This window comes from Neolamprologus multifasciatus, chromosome 1, assembly GCF_963576455.1.
Source record: "Neolamprologus multifasciatus chromosome 1, fNeoMul1.2, whole genome shotgun sequence".
NCBI classification, from domain to species: Eukaryota; Metazoa; Chordata; class Actinopteri; order Cichliformes; family Cichlidae; genus Neolamprologus; species Neolamprologus multifasciatus.
Window position 1 is genome coordinate 22,954,197 of NC_140439.1, and position 27,442 is coordinate 22,981,638.

The 27,442-nt window shown below is 43.3% G+C and overlaps 1 protein-coding gene across 1 annotated transcript in view; it reads right to left on the reverse strand.

Annotated features, from left to right (window-relative positions):
- Nucleotides 1–27,442, reverse strand: part of gse1b (Gse1 coiled-coil protein b) — a 166,884-nt gene that overhangs the window by 110,471 nt on the left and 28,971 nt on the right. Inside the window, exon 2 of the mRNA XM_085168036.1 lies at nt 7,537–7,675. Within this exon, the coding sequence (XP_085024162.1) occupies nt 7,537–7,675 (139 nt within the window). The remainder of the gene's footprint in view (nt 1–7,536; nt 7,676–27,442) is intronic.

The following is a 27,442-nucleotide window of genomic DNA, read 5'->3' on the forward strand; positions in this document are numbered from 1 at the left end:
TCCTCCTTTTTTTGCCCTATGACAGCTGGGATAGCCTCTACAAAGCTTGCTGCCAGTTTTTAGCACATCAGGCCTAATCATGCTTGAACACCTGCTTCCTTTCTCAATGTGAGGTCAAAGGTCAGAGTCTGGAAGTTTCTCACTAAGCTGTCTTTTTTCTTCTTTTTTTTCCTGAGCTGTCTTGAACGTTGCCTGATGGCTTCTACGCTGGGCCTCCACCTCACATTAGGTGGTCTCGGTGTGTAAATATAGCATATCTTAATACATCTAAATATATTTTTGCTCAAGCGCAAAAAAGGGAATCACAATGCACTGAGTTGACAAGCAGTACTGGAAACAGGTTTAGTTACTTGAAGTTAAAAAGCAACATTTTCAAAAACAACATAAATTTCTTAATTCTTTTACTCAATAACATGGGGTTTAAGCTTTTTGGATAAAAACTGGCAATGCATTTCAACATATTGTAATTGATGTAGTTTAAGATCATTTAAAAGCATTGCAGATCAAGCTTTACAAATCCTTTAAGACCAGCTGTGGTGAGTGGTATAATAGTAGAATATAGCAAGTGCCTGTACAAGAAAAAAGTTAAGCAAGGGACTTTCACCTTGGAGAGAAGGTGTTGAATCCCTTGTGGAGCCAAACGTTAGCCTATCTGTTGTGAGGCAGTCAGGAAAAGAGAGAGGGAGAGAAGAGAGCTGCAGAAGAGGGCATACTGGCAACAAGCTTGTTGCAGAAATAGTTGATGAAGACACTTCTTTATCACTCTTGACTGTGTCATTGTCATTGTGCAGAAAGAATGTCAGATTCCAAACATTGCCTCCCCAATGGTGTTAGGAGAGCAAGGTAGGTAAGAATATTGATATATGCAGTATGGAGCTAAATATCCACCCAGATATAACAATGCAATTTTAGATACTGCCATCATTTAGTGCATCAACTCACATCTAATAGAGCTCCAGCCTGATGATGTATCTGCTGATGAGCTATGGCCAAGTAATGACATGCTCCGCTGCCTGTGAATCTATAGGTCTCTTCCCTAAGTCTACACTTTCAGGCTCCCAGGCTCTGGTTGGAAAACCACAGTCACTAAATCAAACCCATCCGGAGGAAAGAGGAGAGAAAGTGAGAGAGCGATGGAAAGAAAGAGACGGTGAAAATGGGGAGAAAAGGGGGTCAACAGCCCGTTTCTCGGCCTTTTAGGGAAAGGAATGTGTTGGAAGGGGTACAAATCAACCAGGAGTGACTGCACAATAAGGTCAGTGTGACCAGAGGAGAATCCCGACACAAATGCTCGACTTGCACATATACACGCACAGGAGCAAACACATTAAACACACAAATGCAAACACAGTGAGTGATTGAGTCGGGGCATAAGCTCATGCCCACCATGCGAGTGGCTAATAACCATGGCATGTTGCCAAACCCACTGTCTCCTCACTAATTCCCCCATGCACGCCAGCACTGGCGCCACACACTGCAGAACAGGGCTCTGTTTCTCAAAAGTTCTATGATCATTACTGAATTACTCAGATACATGAATGAAAAAACAGGCACACACGCCATCCAGTTTGCAAGGCCAAGAAGAAAAGATAATGAAACAAACAATGAAAACACTGTGAATTAATATTTGTTTATTGAGACTGCCTGCTCTCACTTAACACACACACATGCACACACACATATCTCAATGCCCACTCTGATGGGCTGGAAAAAGAGGGCAGAGAAGTGGCACTTTGCCAAGCGTGGTGCTGCCAAGAGACTCAGTATACCCCAGTCTCCAGCGGCATTTTAAACACACACACACACACATACACACACACACACACACTTTCCCATCTGCTGTGCTTCATAGAAGCGGTGGCAAGCTTGTCACTGTCATTTGAAGTTGTCCCACCCTCCCATCCCCACAGAGGGGGACAAAAGAGAAGAAGAAAAGAGAGGGAGCCGAGGAGGGGGAGCAAGCAGTGGCATTCCTCCCCATGCTTCCTCTGTCACCCTCCAGTCGTCCTCTATTGAGCGCATTCCTTGCTACCACATCTTCAGCTCACCATCCTCTCCTTCCCCACCCCTCAGCGCCTCAGTCGTGTAACCTCTTTGCTCTCTTATTCCTTGCACTGCGCCTTACATACACATGCCGATCTGTCCACTGGACAAAAGACGGGGGAAAGTGCAGCTGTAATCATCTTCTTACAGCCGGCTTTGTTTAATGTTTGCATGTGTAGCTTACTGTGTTGTGGCATGACTGAGCAGTCAACCTGCTGTCTTCCCTAACACTCTTAATGTGGAATGTTAACCAGACACAACAAGCTCAGTCTTTCCAAGCAGATGCAAGTGGCCAAAGACTGTTAAGTACCCACCCTCGGTGCCCCAACCAGTACCCACACCCTACCTTCAGGAGTGTTCCATGCTCCCACTGTGGGTAATTGTGATTGTATTGAACTGGCCAAAAGCCAAATGCACTCAACTGCCAAGTCTGCCAAGTCCAGCTGTGCTGTTGCGATCAAACCACACTCACAGCTCATCTCATGGCAATCAGCATGCGTAATTCCCTTGTCAAAATATACATATGTACACAACAACATGAAGGCATATGTTTCTGAATGGATTTGTTGAGTGTGAAAAGGACAGAAGGCTGCTCTGACACAGTGGAACAGAGCAGAGTAAAGGCTAACAAAGGCAGGAATCAAAGACACTGTGAGACGGATAAATGCTCCAACAGTTGAGATAAAGAAGCGAATAGCACCACAGATTCCCACTCCATATACCCTTACTATTATATAGGCTATATAAGTCCTGCGTGTCACTCCCGCTATTAGAAATCTGTGCAGTTAGTTTAGCAGGAGGTTTACCTTTGTCCTTCCTCACCACTAATGATGTATTGACTGTGTAGTTGCTCTGAGTGGGTTGTGAAGTATTCATCAAATCAAGGGTCCACAAGCATGAAGCACATCATGGTCAGCCCAGTTTAAACCCTCTGTTTCCTTCCATATGAGGGTTCACTGCAATGGTTTTGAGCATTTGAAATGAAAAGTGTCTCCTTCTGAAATATTTCTGACATGATGTGACCGAGCAGAGAGTGCAGACTGCAGTGGACAGTAGGAACTGTCTCAGATCATCAGTCTATCGCTATAGCTTCCCTACGGTTGCTGCATGGGGACATTTAATGATTTAAACCCTACAGCCTTGTGATCATGACTGACTGTGTACCTCTTTATTCTGTGCGAACACGGAAAGCGTGTCTTGTGTCACGTTTCTGGCCCGAGAGAAGGAAATGGGCCGTGTCATGTCAGTGTGAGCTGCAGCGCAACACACATGATGAAGAGCGCTTAAATAACTCATGAAAACCCTGTTCTCATACCACAGTAGACCACAGGGAGGATCATTCAATGTTACGTGTGTGTCTGTAGATGTGAGGTCCCCCCCACCCCTTGTCATGACTGTTTAGCCAAGTGCCTTTGTGGTGGTGCTACAGTGTCTGTGTGTTTAGTTAGAAGGAGAGCTTTAGATGGTTTCTGTAAACGACAACAAGGCACTCGTGGCTAAACAGAAATAGCCGTGGAAAAAAGAAAGCGAGGTCTGAGCAGGAAAGAGCAAAAGAGAGAGAGCTGAAGAAAGCGACAGTGGAAAAGAGGAGGATGAGATAAGAAACGTACAAAACAGTGATGTTTAGTGTAAACATTTCCATAAATAAAAGAGAGAAGAAAAAGGGAATTTTAAATTCAGTTAAAAGGCAGTTTGGCTAAACTGATGAGAGGAGACAGCCAGCACTTTCCACATAAACACACTGAGCTCCAAACCCCTCTGTTGTGATGGCCTCCCTCAGGACATATAGTCACAATTTTTTTGTGGCTGTGCCTGCTTCATCATCTTCAACCTCCTTTTCTAGCATTACTTTAGCAGTCCCATCCTCTTAACCCTCAGGTCAAGCACCACTTAAATGCACTATAAAGGAGATGTGAACTGATGCAAAACATACAATTTCAATAGCTGATTAAAAAGTGTATTTGATTAATCTGTGTCAGGGGTTGCTGAGTGGATGAGAGAAGGAGGACCCAAACGCTGGACTCACAGGTAGGTAGGTGAAGGTGGGTGTTTATTGTCGATTCAGTGATCAAACAGAACAGAGGAAGGAAATGGCTGGCTGGCTGGCTGGACGAATGACTGACTGAAAGACTGAATGGCTGGCTGACTGAACGAAGGCGGAGACGACAACATAACATCAATGACACGACAGAGAACTGGTGAAACCGAGGAACTTAAATACACAGGTTGAATGATGACAATGATTGGAAACAGGTGAGTACAGGGCTGAACATAATCTGACTAATGACACAAGCTGACACGGGGAACAAACAGGAAGTGAAACAGGCAGTAGATAAATGGTGAACGTGAACTGAAAATACTGGGTCAACGACCCAGAAACCCTGACAGTAGCTGAAGCTGAGTCTGAGGCTGGCCCAGGCGAAGCAGAAGCTGAGGCTTGCCCAGGGGAAGCAGAAGCTGAGTCTGAGGCTGGACCAGGCGACGGCACGGGAGCCGGGGGTGACGGAGCCACAGCTTTAGGGCCAGCGGGCGCGGAAGCCCCTGGCTGGAGACAGGCAGGGCCAGCGGGCGTGGAGGCCCCTGGCTGGAGAGCAGGAGGGCTCACAGCTGGCTCTGGGTGCTGTGGCTGCAGGTCCGGGAACTGAACAGGGCGGTGGATGAGTGACTGAACTACAGAAGACTGGACAACAGACCGGACAGACTGGAGGACGGGCGACCGGGAGGCAGGAGGCGACTGGACAGGGGGCGACTGGACTGACTGGACTGACTGGGGGACTGGAGGGCAGGAGGAGACTGAACTACGGGGGACTGGAGGGCAGGAGGAGACTGAACTACGGGGGACTGGAGGGCAGGAGGAGACTGAACTACGGGGGACTGGAGGGCAGGAGGAGACTGAACTACAGGGGACTGGAGTGAAGGCTGAACAGCAGGTGAGTGGACTGAGTGGAGTGGAGGCTGAACAGCAGGTGGGACTGGAGCAGACTGGACTACAGGCTGGACTGGAGCAGGAGTGTGAACTGATTGGACTGAGGAGGCTAATGAATAAACAGAGGTTGGTGAGGCTAATGGCTGAGCTAATGACTGGGTTACTGAAGGGGACAGAGCTACAGCCTGGGCTAGTAAAGCTGGTGCCTGAGCAGGGGACAGGTCAGCTAATCTAACTAGGGACAGTGCGAGGGCGTGAAAGGCTGGGTCAGGAGGTGGAGGAAGTGGTGAAGTAGCAGGTGGACTGGTTAGCTCTTCCAAGCCTCCAGGGAGGTCAGGCTGGGTTGAGGCTGCCCTCAGCCTGGGCGCTGGGACAGGCACGGGAGGTAGCTGGACACCAGTCACCCCCACCCGGGAAACAAGAGCGGATGAGGAGGTAGACTGCGTCGCAGCTGCCTTCCTCCTAGGAGCTGGCACAGGTGTGGGTGTAGACTGGGCCCTAGCCATCTGAGGTGGTGAAACGGCTGAAGGGGAAGGCCGAATCTGGGCTGCCGTGCTGGTGGGAAATGGCTGAGTAATGGGTGTGTGCTACTGGCAGGTTTATCAGGGATTGGTCTGGTTTTTCTGCCACCACGATTTACAGTCTTTGCGGGAGCAGAGCAGAAAAAATCTTCCCAGTCTACATCATCCAGGAGGGAAACTCCCCATGAATCGGCGGTGAATCTGTTATTTGTTTTAAGTGAGGAGTCAGATGACGAGTGCGAAAAACAGTCACTGGAACTCACCACCGGGAGTTGTTGAAAATAGTCCAATTCCTGACGGCGTGTGCGCCGCTTTCTCCGGGAAGAGGAAGCGGGCGGGGTAAACAACTGAGCCTCTGGCGCGGGAACCTCCATTGAGCCGAGGTTGGAGGCATAGCCGCTGTGCCGTGGCGAAGTGAAAGGTCCGGCGAATGAGGCGGCGGGTGTATGAGCGAGGAGCGGAGCGGCGAGAGAGGGAGCGGCCGAAGCGCAGCGTGAAACGCCCACTCTCCGCGGCAAATGCTCCGGTATAGGCGAGGCAGCAGGTGGGGGAATGCGGCGTCTCCGAGGCCCGCCCAGAGCCAGGCGAGTCCCCTCGAAGACGTGCTCTCTCTCCGCGAAGAGCCGCTGTCTCTCCTTGAGCTTTTCCGCCCACAAGGAGAGCGCTGCCTCCTGCCGCTCAAAAAGGTCCGAGTCCGCTGGGTCCATAACGCGGGGTCGTGTCATTCTGTCAGGGGTTGCTGAGTGGATGAGAGAAGGAGGACCCAAACGCTGGACTCACAGGTAGGTAGGTGAAGGTGGGTGTTTATTGTCGATTCAGTGATCAAACAGAACAGAGGAAGGAAATGGCTGGCTGGCTAGCTGGACGAAGGCGGAGACGACAACATAACATCAATGACACGACAGAGAACTGGTGAAACCGAGGAACTTAAATACACAGGTTGAATGTTGACAATGATTGGAAACAGGTGAGTACAGGGCTGAACATAATCTGACTAATGACACAAGCTGACACGGGGAACAAACAGGAAGTGAAACAGGCAGTAGATAAATGGTGAACGTGAACTGAAAATACTGGGTTAACGACCCAGAAACCCTGACAATCTGGAAGTAAACTTTCAAGTTAATAACAAAAAAGGGCTTTGTAAAAAAAAGTTGGCTTTGTAGGTTTGCATTGCTGGTGATTAGGAGCAGCTGCTATAAAACAATGCACTCAAAGGATGGTGAAGAGATCAAATGCCGGGGACATTTGCAAAACAAACTGCAGGCAAATCATCTTCACGTCCCATAATCTCACTCGGCAGCTTGTATCGATAGATAGTTGTGATGTGACACGATGGAAAAGAAGCCGTTAATGTATGACGCTTGGTGATACGTATTCTTGGTATACGGATGAGGTGAAATGGGGCTGAAAAGTGTAAAAAAAAAAAAAAGGCAGAAGTATAAGAGTACATGGTGGGACAAGCACGAAGAGAGGAAGTCAAAAGTAATTTTTGTCACTTTTCGGTTAGAGTGTCAGAACTGCCAAAGATCTCATTTCATTCACTCCGGGGGTCTCACCACTTCCTGTGTTGCTACATAGCAGGGTCACACAGATACCTCACACAGGAAAAAGTAAGCACAGATAAGTTGCTTACCAAGTAAAGAGTATATATTTCGAGGGTGTGGTTCATTCTAGCTGTAGAGCGTTTACTACTGAACGTTCTGAGTGACAGACTCTCGAGTAGTTCTGGCCACAGGAGACACACAGAGACAAGATCAACAAATGCAATATTAAACATAATAGTCAGTCAGATAATACTGCTAATGGCTGGAGAATGGCAAAAGCAAATTCGATTGCACTGCTTTATAGTGCAGTAAGCTCTGTAAAATCACAGTAGTGTTAAGTGAAATGCTTTGAATCACAGATCCCTGGTGCGTAAAAGACAAATAAAAGGCTTCAGTGTTTTAAGCAAAACAGAAAAACAACAAAGAGAAGCAATAGTGATGAAAATAGGGAAGACGGAAGCATAAAACCAGTGGAACAAGTGGGTTTTGCAATACTCACTGGAAAGCTGACGGTCTGCTCTCTCTGCCTCCAAGGTCAGTGGCCGAGGAGGAGTGTAGTCACCTGTAGTTTGTGAGGGCCCCGAACCTGCGTCCACTTCCTTACTGGCTCCTGCTGCAGCCTCAATCACAGTACTACCCTGAAACATAGAAAGACTGTTAGGGTACCGAGGTATAAGAGGCGTTTATTAAGTCTAAATACATTTCCTAGAATAACCATCAACAACAACTCAGTTTAAAGATTCTCCTCCTGTGAAAGTCACAATATGAGAGGTGCTGTGGAAATGTTTGCAAAACATACTTGTTTGCACTTTATCAGGGCTAAAGCAGAAATACTGGTATTGTAATAAACTTTAAACAACAACAAGAGATTGATGGTGCAAATATAGCAATTAACTGCAGATCTATTTTGACTGCAAACATTTTTAGCTGCTGTCACAGCACTCAGATTTCTGCTATAAAAAGACAACAACCGAAGGGGGATGCAGCTCTGGGTGAAGAAATGTCCCTTCCCTGAAGTGACAGAGCTACAAAACAGAGAGACAGACAGACAGAATCAAAGAGCGAGACAGAGGGAGACTTTTCCTGACAGACCAAGTCTGTTTGTACGTGCTCTACTCTGCCCCCTTCCACAGCTGAAAGAGGAAAGATGGATGAGACATCAGCAGAGAGACAAGCTGACCATGAAAAGCAGAGGGAGAAGCAGAGGGTGGCTGTCAGCGAGGTGAGAGAGAAGAGTGGGAAAGACTTAAAAAAAAAAAAAAAGAAAAGAAAAAAAGACCGTGATGGCTCCCTCCATTGACGAGTAGCAGAGAGACAGGCAGGGGAGGTGCAGCACATCTTAAGACAAAAAGGCACCCTGGGCTTATGAAATATACATAGCTCTCAGCTGGAGACAGAGACACGGAGCGACAGAGCAGAGGAGGGCCCTGAAGACTGACGAGACTCCACTACCCCTCCTAAACACACACTGCTAAAAATAAAATACACAGACACATTCCTAATGACTTCTCATGAGGAGCCGGGGGGAGTAGTTAGAGTCTTTTTTTTCCTCCTTTATTTTAGTGTGTGTGCCCGCCTGACTGACTGCATGTATTCACAGACATTTGTTGATGTTTGTGAAACATCAAGGTGCGTCAATGCTTCCTCCTACAGTTACAAGTTGAGTGGGCAAACCCAAAACGGTAAATATGACACAACAAACTGACAAGTGCTTTGGCAGTTGGCCTGTATGTAAATTCGCATACTGGTCAGGGGATTTTTTGTTTTTGTGTTAGCTCAACCGCTTCTCTCAAATCTGCCCACGGGCCTTCTTTTCAGGCCCAGACAGCTGCCTGTGCCACACTAGCAGTTAAAAACCATTTAAAAAACACCTCACTTAACAATACATTCACCCTTTGTTCAAGCCAATGATTCACCTCTCCTACGCACTTTTGGTTATGGATATGCCACTGAGGTATTAGGATTCTCATCCCATTGTATTTCTGTGCACCTGTCTAACCAGCAAGAATGTCACTGGGTATTTTGACTTCTTTGCTTTATTATATGTTATCTTAGCCTCTTCATCAGGCATGTTGGGTATGCTTTAAGGCTCTACACACCTTAAAAGCAAAGTAAGGGGGAGGACAGTGCAGGCAAATAGTCATGTCTGAGCCCGTGGATTAACTCTACTCCAGACAACACACACAACAAACATGCTCACGTGTTTCCTAACCTTTTCTGCCTCTCACTCTCTTTCAACAGCCACTTTGGTGTCTTTTTTTCTTGTTTAAAAGGCACAAATAAATGGCTTATTTATGAACTCCCTAAAGTGGATGTAAAACTATAAAAAAAGAAAAGAGAAGGGCACAGAGAAGCAGCTAGCAGGGCATGAACTTTTATATCTAGTCAAGGACATAAGCCTACATAATTTAATTACTCAGATATTGTTTCTTTTTCTCATCCGCTAAACTGGATGGCAGGAAGCAGCACTTAAAAATCCAACCCTCAAAGAAAAAGCCAAGATAACAGGACTCATTGATGCTAATTTAGATGTTGGCATCAAAAAGCTCAGTTAGACCCAAAATATTGGGAAGCTATATATTTTCACAATGTCTTGGTGACACAACATAACCCTGTGACAGCAGCAGAAGTGCTTTCACACACAGCTATAAGCTAAGCAAAGTGTTACCTTCTCAATGACTAGCAAATAATGTAGCGATTCATGATTTGTTCTTAATCCGTTTAATGTGTTGGCATGCTGATATTTGTTAATACATATTAACTGCAAAGTGCAGCTAGGGCTAAGGAATTCTCTGTGACGCATGTCTTTGTTTGTTCCCAAGGTGTCACACAAATTGAAATGATAGCAGGAAATTTAAGAGGAAGACAATCGATTGCACATCCAACCTAACCCAAGCAAAAGCTCTTAATTTATTTTTACAAAAACTACCTCTTAGTGCCTCGCCAACTCCATCAATCACTAAAATAGTAAATCTGAATCACACATTTATGCTGCATTGCCAAAAATAAGAAAGAAAAATGTGCCCGCATAAATAAAACTGATCTAAAGCTATATAACCACTCTTTTATTTGAAGAGCTGTGCCTGAGTGTGCATGCACACTTATGTTGACATATGCTTTCTGAATAGACCAGAAATAGACCAAGGCCATTTAAGATGCAAAGCAGGAGTCAGGAGGTGAAATGAGAAAGATCTACAGAGGTAGTACTAATTGAGGTTAATTCCAGAGTTCAGCATTATCTCTCTAATAGGTAAGGAGGGTGTTAGTAATGGATGATGTCACAGGACATGGAGAGAGCCTGCCAGCACAAATCACATGCAGTGCGAAGTATAGTATGCCCTCCAAGGATCACAAGACATTAGTAGCTGAGAGCAGATCTTGATAGGCGGCTAAAGATAAACAGTCCAGAGGGTACGCAGGCTTACATGTAGAAAAGTGTGCATGCTTGTGTGCCTCTATTACTGTCTTAGAGAAAAAGGCTTTTCAGTCAAGAGAGCCACGACCTCTGTAGTTATCTGCCTGTCTTAACCTACATATCACCTGTCAGCTTCTAAACATCGTTGACATCCTCTTGCACGCATCCACTCACCGTGTTCTAGAGTCTGTATCACTTCTTCTAAGTGAGACGCAGGGAGTGATGAGGCAATGCATATGCACATCACTCAAAAAGACATTTAGCCTTTGATAATTACTCTCTGTCTCTCTCATCCACACTCACTGTGGCCTAACTCAGGCATCTTCGGCGAGAAGCACTTTAGTCACGTCCACACCATCAATACTTAAACCCTGCACAACATCTGCAGTTCAGCACCTTCCAGATTCATTAAGGAGGAGGACTGGGGGAGACCAAAAGGATACGTCAATAAGCAAAGCTGGTGTGCGCACATTTGTGTGTGTGTGTCACCAGGGTGCAGGGCCATCCTTAAGCACTGCTGACAGTCTAGACAGGAAATACACTTGAGGATGTCAATAAGTTAGTCAGCGGGAATGACGAGAGATCAATACTAACACAGGATGATGTCAGTGGCTGCAGATGAGATCACCTGAAGCATCAGGTATGAGGATCGACATTAGATGTGGCTTGATATAAAATTAATGGTATTATCACATAGTGTGGGTAAGAGAGAAAGTGGGTTTTCTTTTAATTACTCATGACATGCTGATCTACAAATACATGAGGATATAACTGATACTGAGTCCAGACTTTTGAAAGACTTTCAAGTAACTGAAGAAGCTTCTCGGATGAAACTCAAAGAAGTCCTGTCGCTTTTCTTTCCAAGCTCTTTAGAATAAAAACACAATTCCACTTATTGTCTTTATTACCCTGGCATTACCGGTTAAATCACAATTGTGTTGAATCGTTAAACTTTCTAGAGCAAAGGAAATATTTCATATGAAAATGCCACGGATTAAAACTTCAACATTTTTGGGAATCAACACCTTTAAGTTGCATAAAGCGATTCTCCCTTGAGATCTGTGAGAACGATGAGATGATGCTGATTTCACCCACGGGACATGACTGCTTTATATCACATTGCCTTTCTTGCCGTGGCGTTTGGTGTGAGTGCCTGCGTGTGTGCGCACGCCGCTCGATGTGTGTTTGCGTGTGTTCTCAGCTCTACTGACATTTCCTCAAACGTGGTTGACATTTCCAGGGGATTTGAAGACTTGATCCCTTCTGTGTTTGAAGAGCTGTGTGCTGCCCTCCTCACAGCACCGAAGGAAACGCTGCAGCAGAGCCAACAGCATGCCCTGCCTTCAGGGCTTTAGTCTACAGTATTTGGAGCGGCCCGTCCTCATTCACCCGTAGTGTGATCAGGAGAAGACCTGCACTATACATTGCCTGCCTTTTAGAGACGACTGGTTCACTGCTTGGTCTTTTCCTTAGTCTTGCTGTTTTCCCCTGAGGTGTGGAGTGTTTCTGCTTTTCTCAACTGAGGCAGAAAAGCTATAAGCAAAAGATATGAGAGAAGAAAGTAGATAGAGATAGTGTGGGAGGGAGTGAGAGGGAGAGAAAACAAGAATGTGTGATGGAGAGAGGGAGAGATCTGTTTCTCCTGCTACAGGCTGGTTAGTGGAGCGAACTGACACAGACTGACATCTCTCTTCCACGGAGACTGAGTTAAAAAGAGCTTGGCTACTCTTTGTCCATTACTCTCTCTCACTCTCTCTCTGTCTCCAGCTTTCCCACTTCTTACTCTTTCAGATGTCCAACCCTCTCTCTCTTTCTCCTTCTCTCTCTGACCACCCCGAGGCTCCCGTGTCTTGCTTTTTCTGCCTGGATGGACTGTGCAGCAGTCCTGTCCTAGCCTGGGGCTCAAATTACACCCTACCGCCCTGTGTTAGCCTCACGCACGCACGCACACACACACACACACGCACACACAAAATGCACAGAAGCCCATACGGTAGCCGTGAGGAGGCCCAGGGCCCAAACACAGGTCAGGGCTGGGTCAGTTAAAGGCAGATGGACAGCAAACCCAAATGAATTAAGCCTCACACCAAGTAAAATAAATTCATATTTGATAGTGTGTGTAAGTGTATTTAAACACTAATAAAAACATTGATCTTGTGGCATAATAAAAAATTGCCTGATATTCAAATAACCGTGAAATGAGAAGACGACTATGTCAAGACCACATGTCTTGCATGGTCAGTTCAAAGTCATCCTGTCATTACCACAAACCTGAAAACTGATGTTAGGTATGATCTTGGTCTCCTGTCCTCAGCAAACATCATAAATGCTCCTTAAGCACCAGACTAAATCAGCATTATGTCTTTAACCAAACCACATCTTTATGGCGCACAAATAAAGTAAAAGTAACTCCCCAGGACCATAAGATCCTGTAGGTCAGATGATTTGTGCGTGTGTGCTGATCTGACCTCACTATCTCCCTGCCCTTCAAATGTCAGTGATGTCATGATTGTAAAAGATGTGTTTCCTGATGGAGAGCGGAAGGGAAGCATTCAGTTGCTTCCTGGGTCTATTTGTCCCTAGGAGCAGGATGCAGGGGTACAAGTGACTCAATAACAATGTGTCACTTTATTGACTCCCATGTAGGATACACAGTATCACCCCCTTCAAGGCAAGTCATACTATACTGCAGAGCAGGGGAGCATTCAGATTTAGTGCTTATAGTACTGCATATATGGTACAGACAAAAGCATGTATAGTTTATTTTGCTCCTGCCTGTTACCCTTCATAGTTTATCTCCAAAATTCAAAGTCAAAGTTACAGTATCGTACTTCTATTTCAGTTATTTGAACTGAGGCTTAGAAAGGTTAAACCTGCAGTTAGGTCTCAAGCTGTGGGTTGAAAACAAACTAGATGGGTGTCAATAAATCAAGAGAAATGCTGCTTTACGGCAATGCAGTGTGTCCTTGAGTTAATGTATCAAATGCTACATGAATGCAATCCATTTTTCTTCAGCCTCAGTCACAATGCTCTAACAACAAAATATCATTCATATGCCAACATGCACATGCACACACCCAGCTGGGCATAATGCAGGACTGCATCCTTCTCTCAAATCTGTTGGGATCTCTAGCAGGAAGAGGGTAAGTGCTATTGATTGGCTTCTTCCTGCTTCAGTTGGCTGTCGGACTGAAAACAAGCTTGACCATTTGACAGTATACTTATTTTTTTTAAAGTGTAGCTTAACTACATACACACTTAACACACATGGAGCTCATATTTCCATTCATCTAGTACAGAATCAGAATCAGGTTCCTTGTGTTTACATGAAAACAAAGTACTTAAAATTATGTTAAAGTCTATTTTTAAGTGAAAGTGTGACAGAAAAAAAGCAGTTTGTAATCATTATATGAATAAATTTAATTAAGAAACCAGGCAATGGACTCATGATCATTATCTACATACGTTTTGGATCAGGCTGTTCTTTAAAATCACATCATGAAACTCATCTATACTGCAGTTGCCTGTTCTGCTTGTATACAGGTACCAAGAGAAGCCAGCACGAAGACAGGCACTTGGGTCAATATAAAACACTCCTCTGGGCAGCACTGTGACATTATGAATAGAAACCTTTGGTGTTCGATGGTATTTTGATATGAAGCAAAACAAAGCTGGAAGGATACAAATCAGACAGAGATTAAGTCTATAAAAAGACACTGATGGTGACAGATAGGCTGCTCACTGTGGCTTAAAAAATCAAAGGGAGGGTTGGAAACAGTGGTAAAGGGGTATGCACACATGTGGGTGGATGAATGACACTACTTAAAAAAAAAAAAAAACAGCCTACGTAAAGAAATTATCTACAAGTTATCATTGCACACTTCATTGACAGCAAGAAATTAACTGGTCTCTAAAACTAGCTTTCTAAAATAAACTAACTCTTTAGTTACATGTGCACAAGCACCTCAAATAAGATGTAAATAAAGCAAAAACCTTGTGAAAGGGAACCTTCATCTTCACAACTGACTCAGCTGGTCAAATGATATACTGTGCAACACTGGAAAATTTAAGTATAACAGTTATATTAAATTACATTTAAGGTGCAATTATGACTCAGAGAAACAGTCAGCACTTTCAGTAATGTTGTAAAATCAGTTTTACTCTGTTTTCAGTTAAGTGAAGTATGCAAGTTGTAAAAAAAAAAAAGAAAGAAAAGAACAAAACACAGTGATTCGATTTATCTACCCGTGATTTATCCCATCATATCTAAGGTTCAATATTAACCATGTTAGCATTTAAATGTCTTTTTTTTATGTGCAGTCTTTATTGCACCATTTACTGGGAAATGTGAATGGCTGGTGTCAGCCAAAAAAAACCACCCACTGCTGTGCTCATATATCTGTTGTCAGGCGCCAAGAAAATATATACAGTAGGTAATATATACAGCAGAGCACAGCAAAACAACTCTATTCTCCAGAGAGAGAAGAAAGTAGGGAGACAGCGAGAACAAGATAGAGAGAGATATACTGATAGAAGGAGAGAGAGAGAAACACAAAGGGCTGTTTTCTGCTGGGTGGGTAAAGTGTGTCCAGGGGGCAGCTGAGTGAGCACACACACAACACAAAGTCTGTCATTAGTTCCAGCTTTCTGCAGACACAACAAACCGTGTGTGTGTGTGTGTGTGTGTGTGTGTGTGTGTGCGTGCGTGCGTGCGTGCGTGCGTGCGTGCGTGCGTGTGTGTGTGCGCATATGACAGAGAGAAAGAGAGAAGGAAAGAGAGAGTGACAATGCATCCATGTGCGCCGCTGGGTATGTGTAAAGGTTTTGTGCATGTGTGTGGAGTTTTAGACATTGACAAAAGCCTGTGTTGTTGAGCTTGTCCTCTCTGATGTACTGCTCCTTCAGGATCACAGGCCTGTGCAGTCAATACTCGCTCTGCCTGGCTGTGCGGATGTGTGCGCGTTAGATTAGTCACAATCCTCCTTTCTCCTCTTTTCATTTTCTCCTCCCCTCTTCTCTCTCCATCCTCCTCTCAGTGTCTTCCTCTGACACTGCCACACACACTGCCTCCTATCTACCAGTTGCCACTATGCACCCATTCATCAGAGCCACGATTAGCGAGCGGAGGAATGTCATGTAGCTGCAGCCGACTTCTCACCCCAACCCTGACCTTTCAACTCTGGGTGACCCCTGACGACCCGGAGCAGGAGCAGCTGCTTTTACTCTGTGATGACATGCTCCATTAGGCCTGACACCTGCTGCTACACATATCAAATCACTGTGACAAACACACAGTCTTGCACACACTCACACATAGACATAGAAACACACACACACAGAAATACATACAATTTGTACACACAAAGATGCAAAAAAATGGGTGGTAGAAGCAAGATTCACAACAGTTACTTATGCACAGGCATACACAAACACAATGGCCTTTGCACATGCTAATGTAGAAAGGCGGCCCTCTTATGGGATTACACAGTCATTACAGAGAGGGGGTCATGAGGGGCACCTGTAGCTGAGCGGCTCCACAGTCTATTAGGATCCAGTGTGTGTGAAAAACAGAGAGAGAATAAAAGAGACCAAATATGTAGTATATAAATTGAGGTATAAGCAGGACTAGAGTAGTGTTATACAGCCAACACTAGCACCATTCAGTGGGCACTGTGCATATGTTCAGTGTGCAATAAGACCTTCTTTGTATGAGTGAGTGTTTCTGTGTGTGTGTGTGCGCGCGCGCCCATGTCTGTGTGTGGGCCCCAGGCCGACTCTGACAGCTCAGTGGTAGCCATCTGCTGGCAGTCACACCAGGAGAAAGCAACCGCAGCCAAACAATGGAGAGCAATGACAGGCCAGGATTTGTGGGTAGTTTTCTATATGTGTGTGTGCATGCATGCGTGTGTCGTGGAGTGTATTTTAGTGTGGTGTGCGCGCTTTCCCTTCAAAGATCCAAATGAGCCCCTCTCTATGAGCATGTGCAGAGGGGCGTGGCTGTTGTTGATAGGCTGTCTCTGTTACCAGGCGATAGATTAACAAGCCCAAATGGCCATCTGAGGAGGATAGATAGCATGGGCGAGTGTGGGCTCACTTCATCTGCCTAGTCTATGTTTATATGTCCGGCCAACCCTTTTCTCTTTAATCTCCTTTATCACTCCATATCCTTCTCTGTGTAAGATTGAAGTTCATACATAAAAAACCCACAAAAAATAAAATGTTAGGTGGATGTGCACGTACTGCATTTTGGTGCACACATGCACAATTTACTCGCACATAGCATCAAAGACTTTCTTTGTATATCCATCCAAAAAAAAACAAAAAAAAAAAAACGGTTTGTCTCTCTCTCTCTCCATCTGCAGGTAGAGTGTCATCATGAATGTAGACAGATGGTTTGGTGTTGGAAGGAAGCTGGCTCCCTGGATTTGACACAGCAGTCTGAGAGCAAGCATCATCCAGCTGGGTAGAGGCCTACACTGCCTTCTATAAAGAGCTTGCCAGGTGGCCAAGAAACAGGCTGCTGGGCTCCTGCAGCCACTACACGCATTACCCTGTAGTCACTATTCTGCTATTATATCACCAAACATGACACAGAGCTGTTTTTGACACAGACCAACAAATAAGTCAAGACCACAAGTCAGAAGCAGATAAACTGAAAAGCAAAACACCAACATGGAGGGGAGAAATGGCTGATTATGAAAAGAATCCTTCTCCCTGCACTCCATTTGACCAAGTGCACTGTCTGTGTTGTGTGTGTTGCTTTGGCCATCCATGCCGTTGGATGGCAGCACTTCAAAGGCAGCCATCAGCAAGTTCCTTCTCTTCCACCTCCCGCTGTTGCTAGTTTGTGTGTATGTTTGTCAATGTGTGCATGTGGAGCAGTGCCTCCTGTAGCTGGGGGCTACTGGTGATCACCACTACCGCAGCGAGGCTGGCATTGCATGCCCGCTGGCACACTAACAGGGCACACCTATTTACACAAACCCAGACTGAATGGCAGGCATTGTCTGGGTGAGAATGCAACACTTAAGCTTCTGATTAAGGCAGAACAAAACCCTGAGGGGCAAGAGTGGTGAATGCAGGGAGGGAGAGAGCCAGAGAGGGAGAGGGAACGAGATGAAGGGACGCAGGAAAGCGAGGCTCTATAAAGGGGGATCTCATCTACTGTAGCTGTGGGAAGGTGAGATATGAGGGGGAATTTGAGAGAGGAAATGAAAAGAAGGAGGCGAAAAAGGCGAGAGGGCAAGAATTGGCAGCCATGTAAGGGACTCAGAAAGGCAGGCATGGGAGAAGAAGAGGAGGTAGGTGAGGATGAAAAGCAGTGGTAGGAAGGGAACCAAGAGGGAGGCAGGGAGGAAAAGGGGTGGTGGGGGGATGAGCAGGGAGGCAGGCTTAGGAAGAGATAAAAAGACAACACAGAAGGAGCCAAGCAGTGAGGCAAAGAGGGAGAAGACAGAAGGAGCTGCTGTCGAGGTATCCTCACTGATAAGGATGAAGTGATGTTACCCTATAATAGCAATGAAAATAGACAGATAGCGCCCTCCAATGGTGCCCGTGCTCTAGTAATGCACTCTAAATCCTGCCCCCTCTTGTTCAGGGACTGTACTGCAAATAAACAAGAGTAGCCAATTCCAAATTTATTTAATGTGGTAACAGTCATTTAAGCTGCTTTCTAGTTGGTTCTCAAACTTGAATTTGACACTAAGGATGGGTGATTTAACAAAAAAAGATGTAATATTCACAGAAAGCATGTAAAGCTTCTTCATTCAAAACAGTTCAGACACACATGAAATTCTCTGTTTATGCGTGTGTGTGTGTGTGTGTGTGTGTGTGTATACAATTAGCAGCACCTTGGCAACGTATGGGCAAAAACATAATGCGTACGACAAGGGGTGAGCTACTCCCTGAATGTGTGTGTATCCTAGCAACAAGACAGACGTAGTAGCAGAGCAGTGAGCAGCTGGCAGCATGGGACACAGAGGCCATGACAGATTTAACATGATGTGCGCGTGCGTGTGTGTGTGTGCGTTTTACATTTAACAGCTGTTAAGAGATTTAGGTATGGCTGTTTGTGGACATGCTTAAACACTCACCACCACTGTGTCAGTTCGTCAACTGAAATATTATAAGAAAATAAACTCACATGATGGCAGTTCTTGTCCATCAAAGTAAGCATTAAACATGCAATTGTGTATCTATTTATGTACTGTAATTAGACAACTTTAGAACCCATTGATTAGTTAACCTGTGAGCATAACAGGCAATATTTTGGGGGTTCCTGTGTCGCCATCAATTAATTGCTGTTCTGTCTACCAGTCACTGTTTTAGGAATGCAGTTTTAAAAAATATATATATTATATTTTCTCAAATGAACTCCCTCCCCTTTCCATCATGCTTACTTGTATGGAATCAACACCTGGTCAAACCACAAAAGCTTGATGGATAAATTATCTCATCCCTTGTCTAAACATTTTCCATATATAGAATATATGCAGTGATTATTCTACAGACAACAGGAAATGGAAAACCCAGACTCTTTGCAGAAGTGAAATAGCCATGAAAATGTAATCTATTCTCTATGATGATTGATTAAATCCAATTTTGTAAGTATTTACCAAACAGAATGAAAGATATTTCACAAACTACGGTCTGTCTGTGGCAGCTGTTGTCCATGTGGATGTTTACGAAAAAAAAAAAGGAAAAATGCATGTCCATGAACATGCATCACTAGTTTAAATTTCATGACCTTTGCAAAATTACACAAGACTGTGTTGAAAAAGCAAATAAGCTATAAATAAACCAAAATAAACTGCCGTCTCCGCTCAAGGCTAACATTCCCATGGCCAAAATGTGGAAAAAATATTTTCAAAAATTGAAACTTACATCCTTCTTTAGAATTTACAATATGAAGGATCCTTGTTTACCCCCAAACTGCCTTTCCTACTGCCTGAAACATCAAAATCTGTTTACTGGTCTCAGAAGTAATACTTTGAAACACGTGATCTATCCAGACTTCTATAGGTCATCTATGCCTGAAGGTGCTGTGTCAAGGATACATGAGTCTCTACTAGCATGAGACAGAAATCTTAGAGCAAAACAAATCTGTCAGTAAAGACAGACGCACTTTCAGTTGTGAGTCTGGTGCTGTTAAAACAATGCACTACTAAAATCAGTAGAGTACTCTTTGGGTGTTTTTGTAGTGTTATTTATACTTTTCAACATAGTTTCCAATTAGAACATTCAGTATCTGAGCAAAACATGCTCATGGTTTGTTCATCTGTCTTTTTATATATCACATATAAAAACAGCGACTTCAAGGGTTTTATTTTATCTCACAGTCTTTTCACAGGGACATTTGTCCCTGTGCAGCCGATTACACAAGCATACACGCACTATCTGTAGTGCCAGCAGTCCTCAGGACCAGATGTGCACCAGCAACTGTGGAAGCTCTCCATGGTAAGGTGGTTTCCAAACCTCAGGCCAGTTGGAGGGCTCTGGCCTGGCAGAACTCTGTCTCCTCGGGCCTTACTGACTGCCAGCTTCTGCTCCACGGAGGAACGTCACCTAACAGCTAATCACCAAGTCTAAACTGCTTCTGCAGTGCAGAGCCAAACCACAATAAGGAGATAACACATTTCACTAACACTACTGCAATCATGTGGCCTCATACCATATGTCCCCATGTTCTCTGTCTTTCAATACTCAGCAGTGGGGTGAAAGAGTCAGCGGAGATTATTTACACACACCATTACATCGCCTCAAATTTGAACATTAATCTGAATGATGACACACATTTCCTTGCTACACAAACAGGCGTAAGGGATCCCAATCAGAAGAGAGTTTTATATAATATACGTCATATATACAAGTCATAATTAACATTTAAGATATCTAAACAGACTGTTGTATGTTTGTAATAAAGCAATGATGGCGGGGCAGATGGTGACGAAAGAAAATCATCAAAAAAAATTGGAGTGTTTTCTTTCTATTTGACTCTGTGCGGTACACTGCTGCTAACCCAATTACATTATTCTAACCCCTCCTTTCTCTGTTTTTCTCTGCAGGCGGTCTCAGGAAGTGTGATGTCTTTTAAAATGGCGCCTGCTTCATGTGTTTTATGTTTCCTCATAAAAAAAAGCTTCCTTTAAACCCTTTGCTCACCAGTGTTCTCACTATGATAGGATGTCAAGTAAGCAATAGTGGGAATCACGACACAGAGCTAGGAAGAAAGAAAGACCGATTTCAGGAGGTTTGCCTTGCCACATTTTTATGTCTTTGATTTTCTTTAAATAATTCCAGTAATGATTTCCATATCCTGAAGGATTTAATTTAAACTGTGAGGTTGAAAAAGTTTGATGAAAAGCATAAAAAATATAGCCTGGCAATTCTTTTGTGCATTTTTTTTCCTTTCCTATCATGTTATTTATCATACGACCCATTGGACGGAGTGCTATTCTTAGATACAGAACCACTGCTTTAGAATTAAGATGTCCTATTATAACAGCTGCAAGCACACATTCCTGGTCATTACTGACTGTGTTCTTGGGTGTTGTTTTTTATCATGCATATCCCAATTTTTGTAAGCTGGGCAAGGCATGAGTCTGCCAGGTCAGTCTCTATAGGTATCTTTATAATGAATCGATGCTGGAGCAAAGGATTCCCACAATACTCTCCTACCTGAGGAAGACTGCTGCAAGAATTGGAAAAGATGAGACATTCTGCAGAAAGGTTTAGGGGGGAAAAAATGGGTTCTGTGTCTGCATTTAAATTATGTAATTCCTTTACATTACATCCTTCTGTTGGTATTCCAGGGCTGAAGCAGTGCATTTTCTTCAGCAGGGACATTTATGAGAACCTTGAAGCAAGTTAAGAGCACCAAGTCAAGGTTATAGAGTTGTGTTTACTTCACTATTTGAGCAATGACCAATATGTCAAGCAGTCTCACCTTATTTTGGGAGTTTTGAGAAAATACTTGCCCCTGTGATAAGTTTTGAGAGTTTAAAATCCTAAATCGCAATAAGATGCAATGAGCTCTTAGTCAAGGTGAACATTATGAATTGTATTACGAGTAACATAATTCTGAATGTCTGATACCTGTGGCAAAATGGCACACCAGCAAAGAGGTTTTGAGACTCAATGATACACTGAGGTGCTTAGTGGTTATGCTTAGGGTTCAATCACACAGCACTAGAAGCTGGTGAGCAACCGTCTGGCAACCACTGGGTATATGGAAAACAAACAAACAAATAAATAAATAAAATAAAAAGCACATATTCCCCAACTGGTTGAGAGGCATTGCTGGATGTTCCTGGAAGTCACTGTGAAATCAGCTGCTAAAGCCCCATTACCACAGGCCTGGAAATAAGCTGGCAGCCCCCGGTAGGAAACCAATACTACCAAACGTGTATATTCCTTGTCCGTTTGGCAAGTATTGCTGGTGGTTGCTGACAGTCACCAGCATGAAATTGGTCAGAAAGAGGTACACAGTGCTGCAGTGATAACCTCCTTGCTTCGTTCACTCAAAAATTTGTTGTGGTTGCCAGCAGTTTGCTGACTTAACTGCAACTACACCTAAACTACTCACAAAGCAGTAGAGAATCTGCAAGAAGTGCAACACCAACTGGAAATGAAGACCATTTGCCTTCAAAGTAAAGGTAATGCCTTACCACTGCAGCCTACACATTTCAAAAACAAAAGGTTATCCCTTTCCAGTTTGCATGGCACTATTTAAAGATTCACTACAGCTTGGCGAACAAATGGCAAAGGTCTACAGATAAGACAGCATCTTCCATGCAACTGCAGCAATCTGCTAGTAACCAAAGCAAGACTTTTGTCCAGCACCCTTGTTGTGACCAATTTCACCTTTCAACAGGCAGGAACCTCTAGCATCCAGTTTCCAACTGTTCAGGGAATACACATTTTTCCCCAGTGATCAGAGTTTGCCAGGGGGTCACTGACCAGTCTCTAGGACTGTGTGACTGAGACTTTAGAAAGGATATTGCAAACACATTAAGCTGGACCAAAGAACCTCAAACCTGATATCAAATAATTTCTGATCTACTAAGGATATCCTTAACGCCCAATGATGTTTTTATTTTTTTATCTTATAATAACTGTTATAGAGAAGCGTTGTTTTTAGTTTGTAGATTTTTTTCATGAAAGTGACAGTGTGACAGCAGGGAAGTGAGCACAAAAATATCCTCAGCACATCTTCAGTGACACACACTTACACAGACACACTCAAAGCTGGCTCATAAGCATGCCTCAAGAGTCAGACCACAACCGAACCATAAAACATCCCAACCACACGCACAGACACTCACACAGACTTCAAGACTCTGTACATTGCTGCACTGCTTCCATCTCAGTCCTTAATGCTTCCCCCACCCCCTCCTTCTCCTCAGTCATTTTTTTATCAATTCTCCTGTTTTGCCCACTTGGTCCATTAGAGTGTTTTAAGGCCACATTAATAGCCTCACAGCACAGCCCATGCCACCATCATATCGCGAGATAGCACTTCCCAGTCAGCTCTCTCCATTTCTTTTTCTCCATCCTCTCTTCGTCCGCGGGCTAAAACAATCGATCACTTCAAACTCCTTGTAGTCCTTTCTGAATCAATGTCTCGTTAAGAACTGGAAGGGGCTGTAATAGTGTGCTCTTGTAAGTGTGTGAACATGTGTGATCAGTGTGGCAGAAAATGAAAAAGTCTGCCAGAAGGAAACAAAGAGAAAGAGAGTTTGGTACCATAAAAATGAATCTCACAGTGCTGTTCATCCTGGGACACCAACTATTAAAATAAGCTGTGATCTACTTCCTGGGGGACAGGAAATCATAGAGGTTGGGCACCCTGGAAACTAATGTGGATGGGTCAGCAATAGAGAGAGAGAGAGAGGGGTATAGGAAGGAGACAGCGTGTGTGCATGTGTGTGTGTAAGACTGTGTGAGAGAAATGAGCCAAACCTCACCGCTAACTTGGCCAGGGCTTCTGGAGCCAGAGAGAAAGCCTTGCTAACCACAAACTCTCTGTCTCCCTGTCTCTCTCACATACACACCCTTGTTGAAAGTGTCTAACTGTTTGAATACGTCATTTCAAAACATGGGTTACTGGCCAGGACAGCGAGGGAAGTAGCTTGTGAAAGAAAGAAGGCTATATATGAAGAAAAACTGCAGTGGCTGGGACAAAGTGAGCAGAGAACAATGCCTTAATTCATTTTGATCCTGAGAAAAAACAAACACGAAACATATTCTCCCGCTACAGTTGTGTGATCCTCTCACATCTCCTGCCCTCACCACTCCACTGTATTTAAATTCCTGTTGCTGCAGCTCATTATATTTCCCAAATGCACTAGAGTAGGTGGTTGCATTGCTGCACTTAGAGTCAATAGCGGGACTGCAGAGCCATGAAAATGAATAAGGATAGAGGCTCTTCACACAATGTCACTGTGTAAAAAGGCCTGGGAGTGCTAATCTACAGCATGGCTGCTCTTGGCCCATTTATATTTCACACTGACACTACATTAGCTGCCCCTGGATGAGTACAGAGTCTGCAAACTCGGCTCTGCCTTACCCACAGACAGTGCCGAGAAGTAACTAATTACATATGAAATTTAATTTCACACTAAGTATATCCATAAACAGTTACAGATGCAGGAAAAAAATGTAATCAAATTACTGTTATTCTTCAAAATGTTGGGTGATTTTAAAAAGGGTAAATATGAAAGTATTCCCTTCAATAAACGAATATACATCTTTCTGCGGTGCAGGAATGCTGTTGGGTCAGCAAAGCAGTTGGTACATATGAGTCCAACACTATTAAAAACAGGACGGCCTACAGGGACCTGTCTCTAGACAGGCTTCATTCAATAAGCAGTATGTGATCAAATTTTGAGTATTGATTTTGTGACCAGCAGTCCATGCCAAGGTGGATTGCCATGTCATAAGGTAAGAATCTGTTCTGTGCTGGATATTCAATAAATGTCTTTAATACAGCGCTATATTAAGTTTGGTTAAGAGTGCTGAAAACGCTGTCAGCATTAAAATGTTTCACGTCAAACCCAAGCTTAGAGAAAAATTTTAATATTACAGTTACAATACTTGTAACTACAATAAATACAATACAAACTAGTTAATAGTAATGAGTAACTAGTAACATTTTTCACAGATAAATAAGAATTTATTTCAATGTTAAAGTGAAGAAAAAAGTACTAAAATGAGAAACTTGCTCCAAATTAAAATGCCACAACTTCAATGGGATTCTGACAACGAAAGATAAATGTAGGCTACAGAAAAGGGCAAAAAGAAGCGGCGGGTGTAAGAAGACGGCTTATTTATGGAAAAGACGTAATAATACTGTGTAGTACAAAGGTTTCTCACCTCAAACAGGTTAATCTGTCACCTCAGGCAACCCTGTCTGAACGCCTGGACATCTGACAGTGCATACAAACACACTAAGGCATAATCAGACACACACACCTCTGTCTGTGTCGACACAAGCTTGTAGGTAGGTTGAGAAGTGTTGTGCATGCAGGTTCTCTTTGGCATTTTTTCTTTTTTGTTTGTTTTAATTATTTTTTCCTCATAATAGAGGTTTAGGAAAAGCTACACAGAGTTGTTTGTGTGTTTGTGTGTGTGTGTGTGTGTGTGTGAGACAGACTGTGTGCGACAGAGTGTGCTAGCAGGCAGAGACAAAAGGAGCATATGGCAGCAGCAGCCGAGGCTGTAAATTAAACATAGAGGAAGATTAGATAATGAATGTGTGCTCTGAGACAAAGAGACAACAGTAAGCCAGAGGCGGAGCAGACCGCTCCAGCACCAGAACTGTATGTGTGTATATGTCGTTAAACACATAATAAATGCGTGGAGCAAACAAATAAGGTGACCGACTGGCATGAAATCATTACAAAGAAATAAAAAGACAAAAGAAATGAGAAACACGGGGACGGGGGGTTGTATATAAAACCTTGACCAGTCACACGTGTGAGGGACAGCGCAAGAAACTGGACCCTTCCTCTCTAAATTACACAGTCTAATGCATGCTCAAGCATACAGAAAGAGTCATATGACATATCAACTCTGAAAGTTAACACTACTTTCAATAACAGAGTAAACAAATATAGTTCTTATTTTTCTGTTTTCTGAAGAATATCATTTTGCTAGAACAAATCACGTATCTTCAGCAACGCAAACTTTACAGTGTTCCCTTCATTCGCCCAGTGATATGCAAAACACATTCAAAGGCAGAGAGCATGAAGCTATTTTTGCCTGACAAATGACACTTCAACATGAAGGTCGTAAACTGGCAAACCTCTCTACCTGCTGATTTAGGAAAAATAAAACATTAAGAGTATTCTGTACTACTGTAGATTAAACTACTCAGTAGTATATAAAATATATAAAGAAGTTTTAACCTAACCACACACAGGAAAAAAAAATGCGGAACGGAAGTATATTTATAACAATAAATAAACATGTTTAGCTCAGAGCCACTATAGTCAATAGAGTGTTATTTTTATATCCAGAAAATTTAGTGGTGTAGCTCCGCTCTGGGACCTCCCCACTCTTTTGTATGAGTGAAAAGCATACAGTGGGATGAGTGTACCTCCATGCCCTTCTGTGTACATACATGCAAAGCCAGAGGCAGAGGAAATCAGCAGAAAGACCCCAGCACAGAACATAGCTGATATCAGAGAAAACAAATATGACTTTGGTTAAGTCAGATACTGGATGAAAGGAGGAGATGAGCTAGAGGCAGGATGCAAAATGGCTTGCAGATGTGCACCACCTGTAGGCCACTGATAGCTGATCTGCCAGGACTGAGCTTGAATTTGTGGCTTGCTTGAAGGGATGTAATGCTCAGTTATGTTATTTTGAAGTTTACTGTACATTTTAGAGTTATCTTATATTTACTTCAATCATATTTTCAACGCAAGACTTTAATATAAAATTAAAATATTTAAAGTTTTAATAATTCAATTCAGTATTTTTGTCAGTCTAACATGTATATATCTATACACAATCATCACAGAGTATGTAAGTACAGAATATATGTCTGTACCATGTCTCGGCCTTAACGCGTGGGCTAATCTGAGCAACACTTTGCACAAACATCAGCACACATACAGCAATTATTAACATCTATGTGCTTTTCAAAAACATTTATTATAAATCTCCAATTCTTCTGATTCTCATATTCTTTGTCCCTTTGCAAATGCAGTGTTATGTTCTCTGCATTTCGTTCATGTGTCATGTTCAATGTATGCTGTCTGTACATAACTCAACAGTTACAAAAATTTGTGTCCTTTGTGTCCCACTAAATTTGGAATGAAAGATTTGAGAAAGCACTACAGTCCTGGAAAAAAATCCCATAGAATAGGTTTTTGCTAATTACTATAATATTTATGTTATATAGAGATAGATTTTTAAGATTTTTAAGAATCTATTTTTATTTAATTTATAATTTTTATTTTATTCTATTCTATTGTGTACAGTATCTTATTGATATCTTATTCTAGTGGTTTTTCTCCAATTTTTCTATGCAACTTTGCACTGTCCACTGCTGTAACAAAACAAATTTCCCACGCGTGGGACTAATAAAGGTTATCTTATCTTATCTTAACCACATAACTAAAATGCTGGATGATCACAACTCTGTGGTTCAACTCTGTGGTAGTACCCTGTGATTCCTATTATTAAATGTCTGACATGGGATTAGAAACTGAATCTGTACCATATTAACTGTGTCCATATTCTTATCACCTAGGCATGCACGTTTACACACTTCAAACATCTTGAACGCCCACACACATACACAGACTAAACTTCTGCAAGCCTCTATCTTGCTCTGTGTGTGTGTGTGTGGGGGGGGGGGGGGGGGGAATGGGGTGGAGGGATAGAGGGAGTATGGTTTAGGGTAATCTGTCACTGTCTCATTACTGGGCCACATAAAGCAGGGAGGTGGGGTGTGGGGTGTAATGCAATAACAAAAAAATAA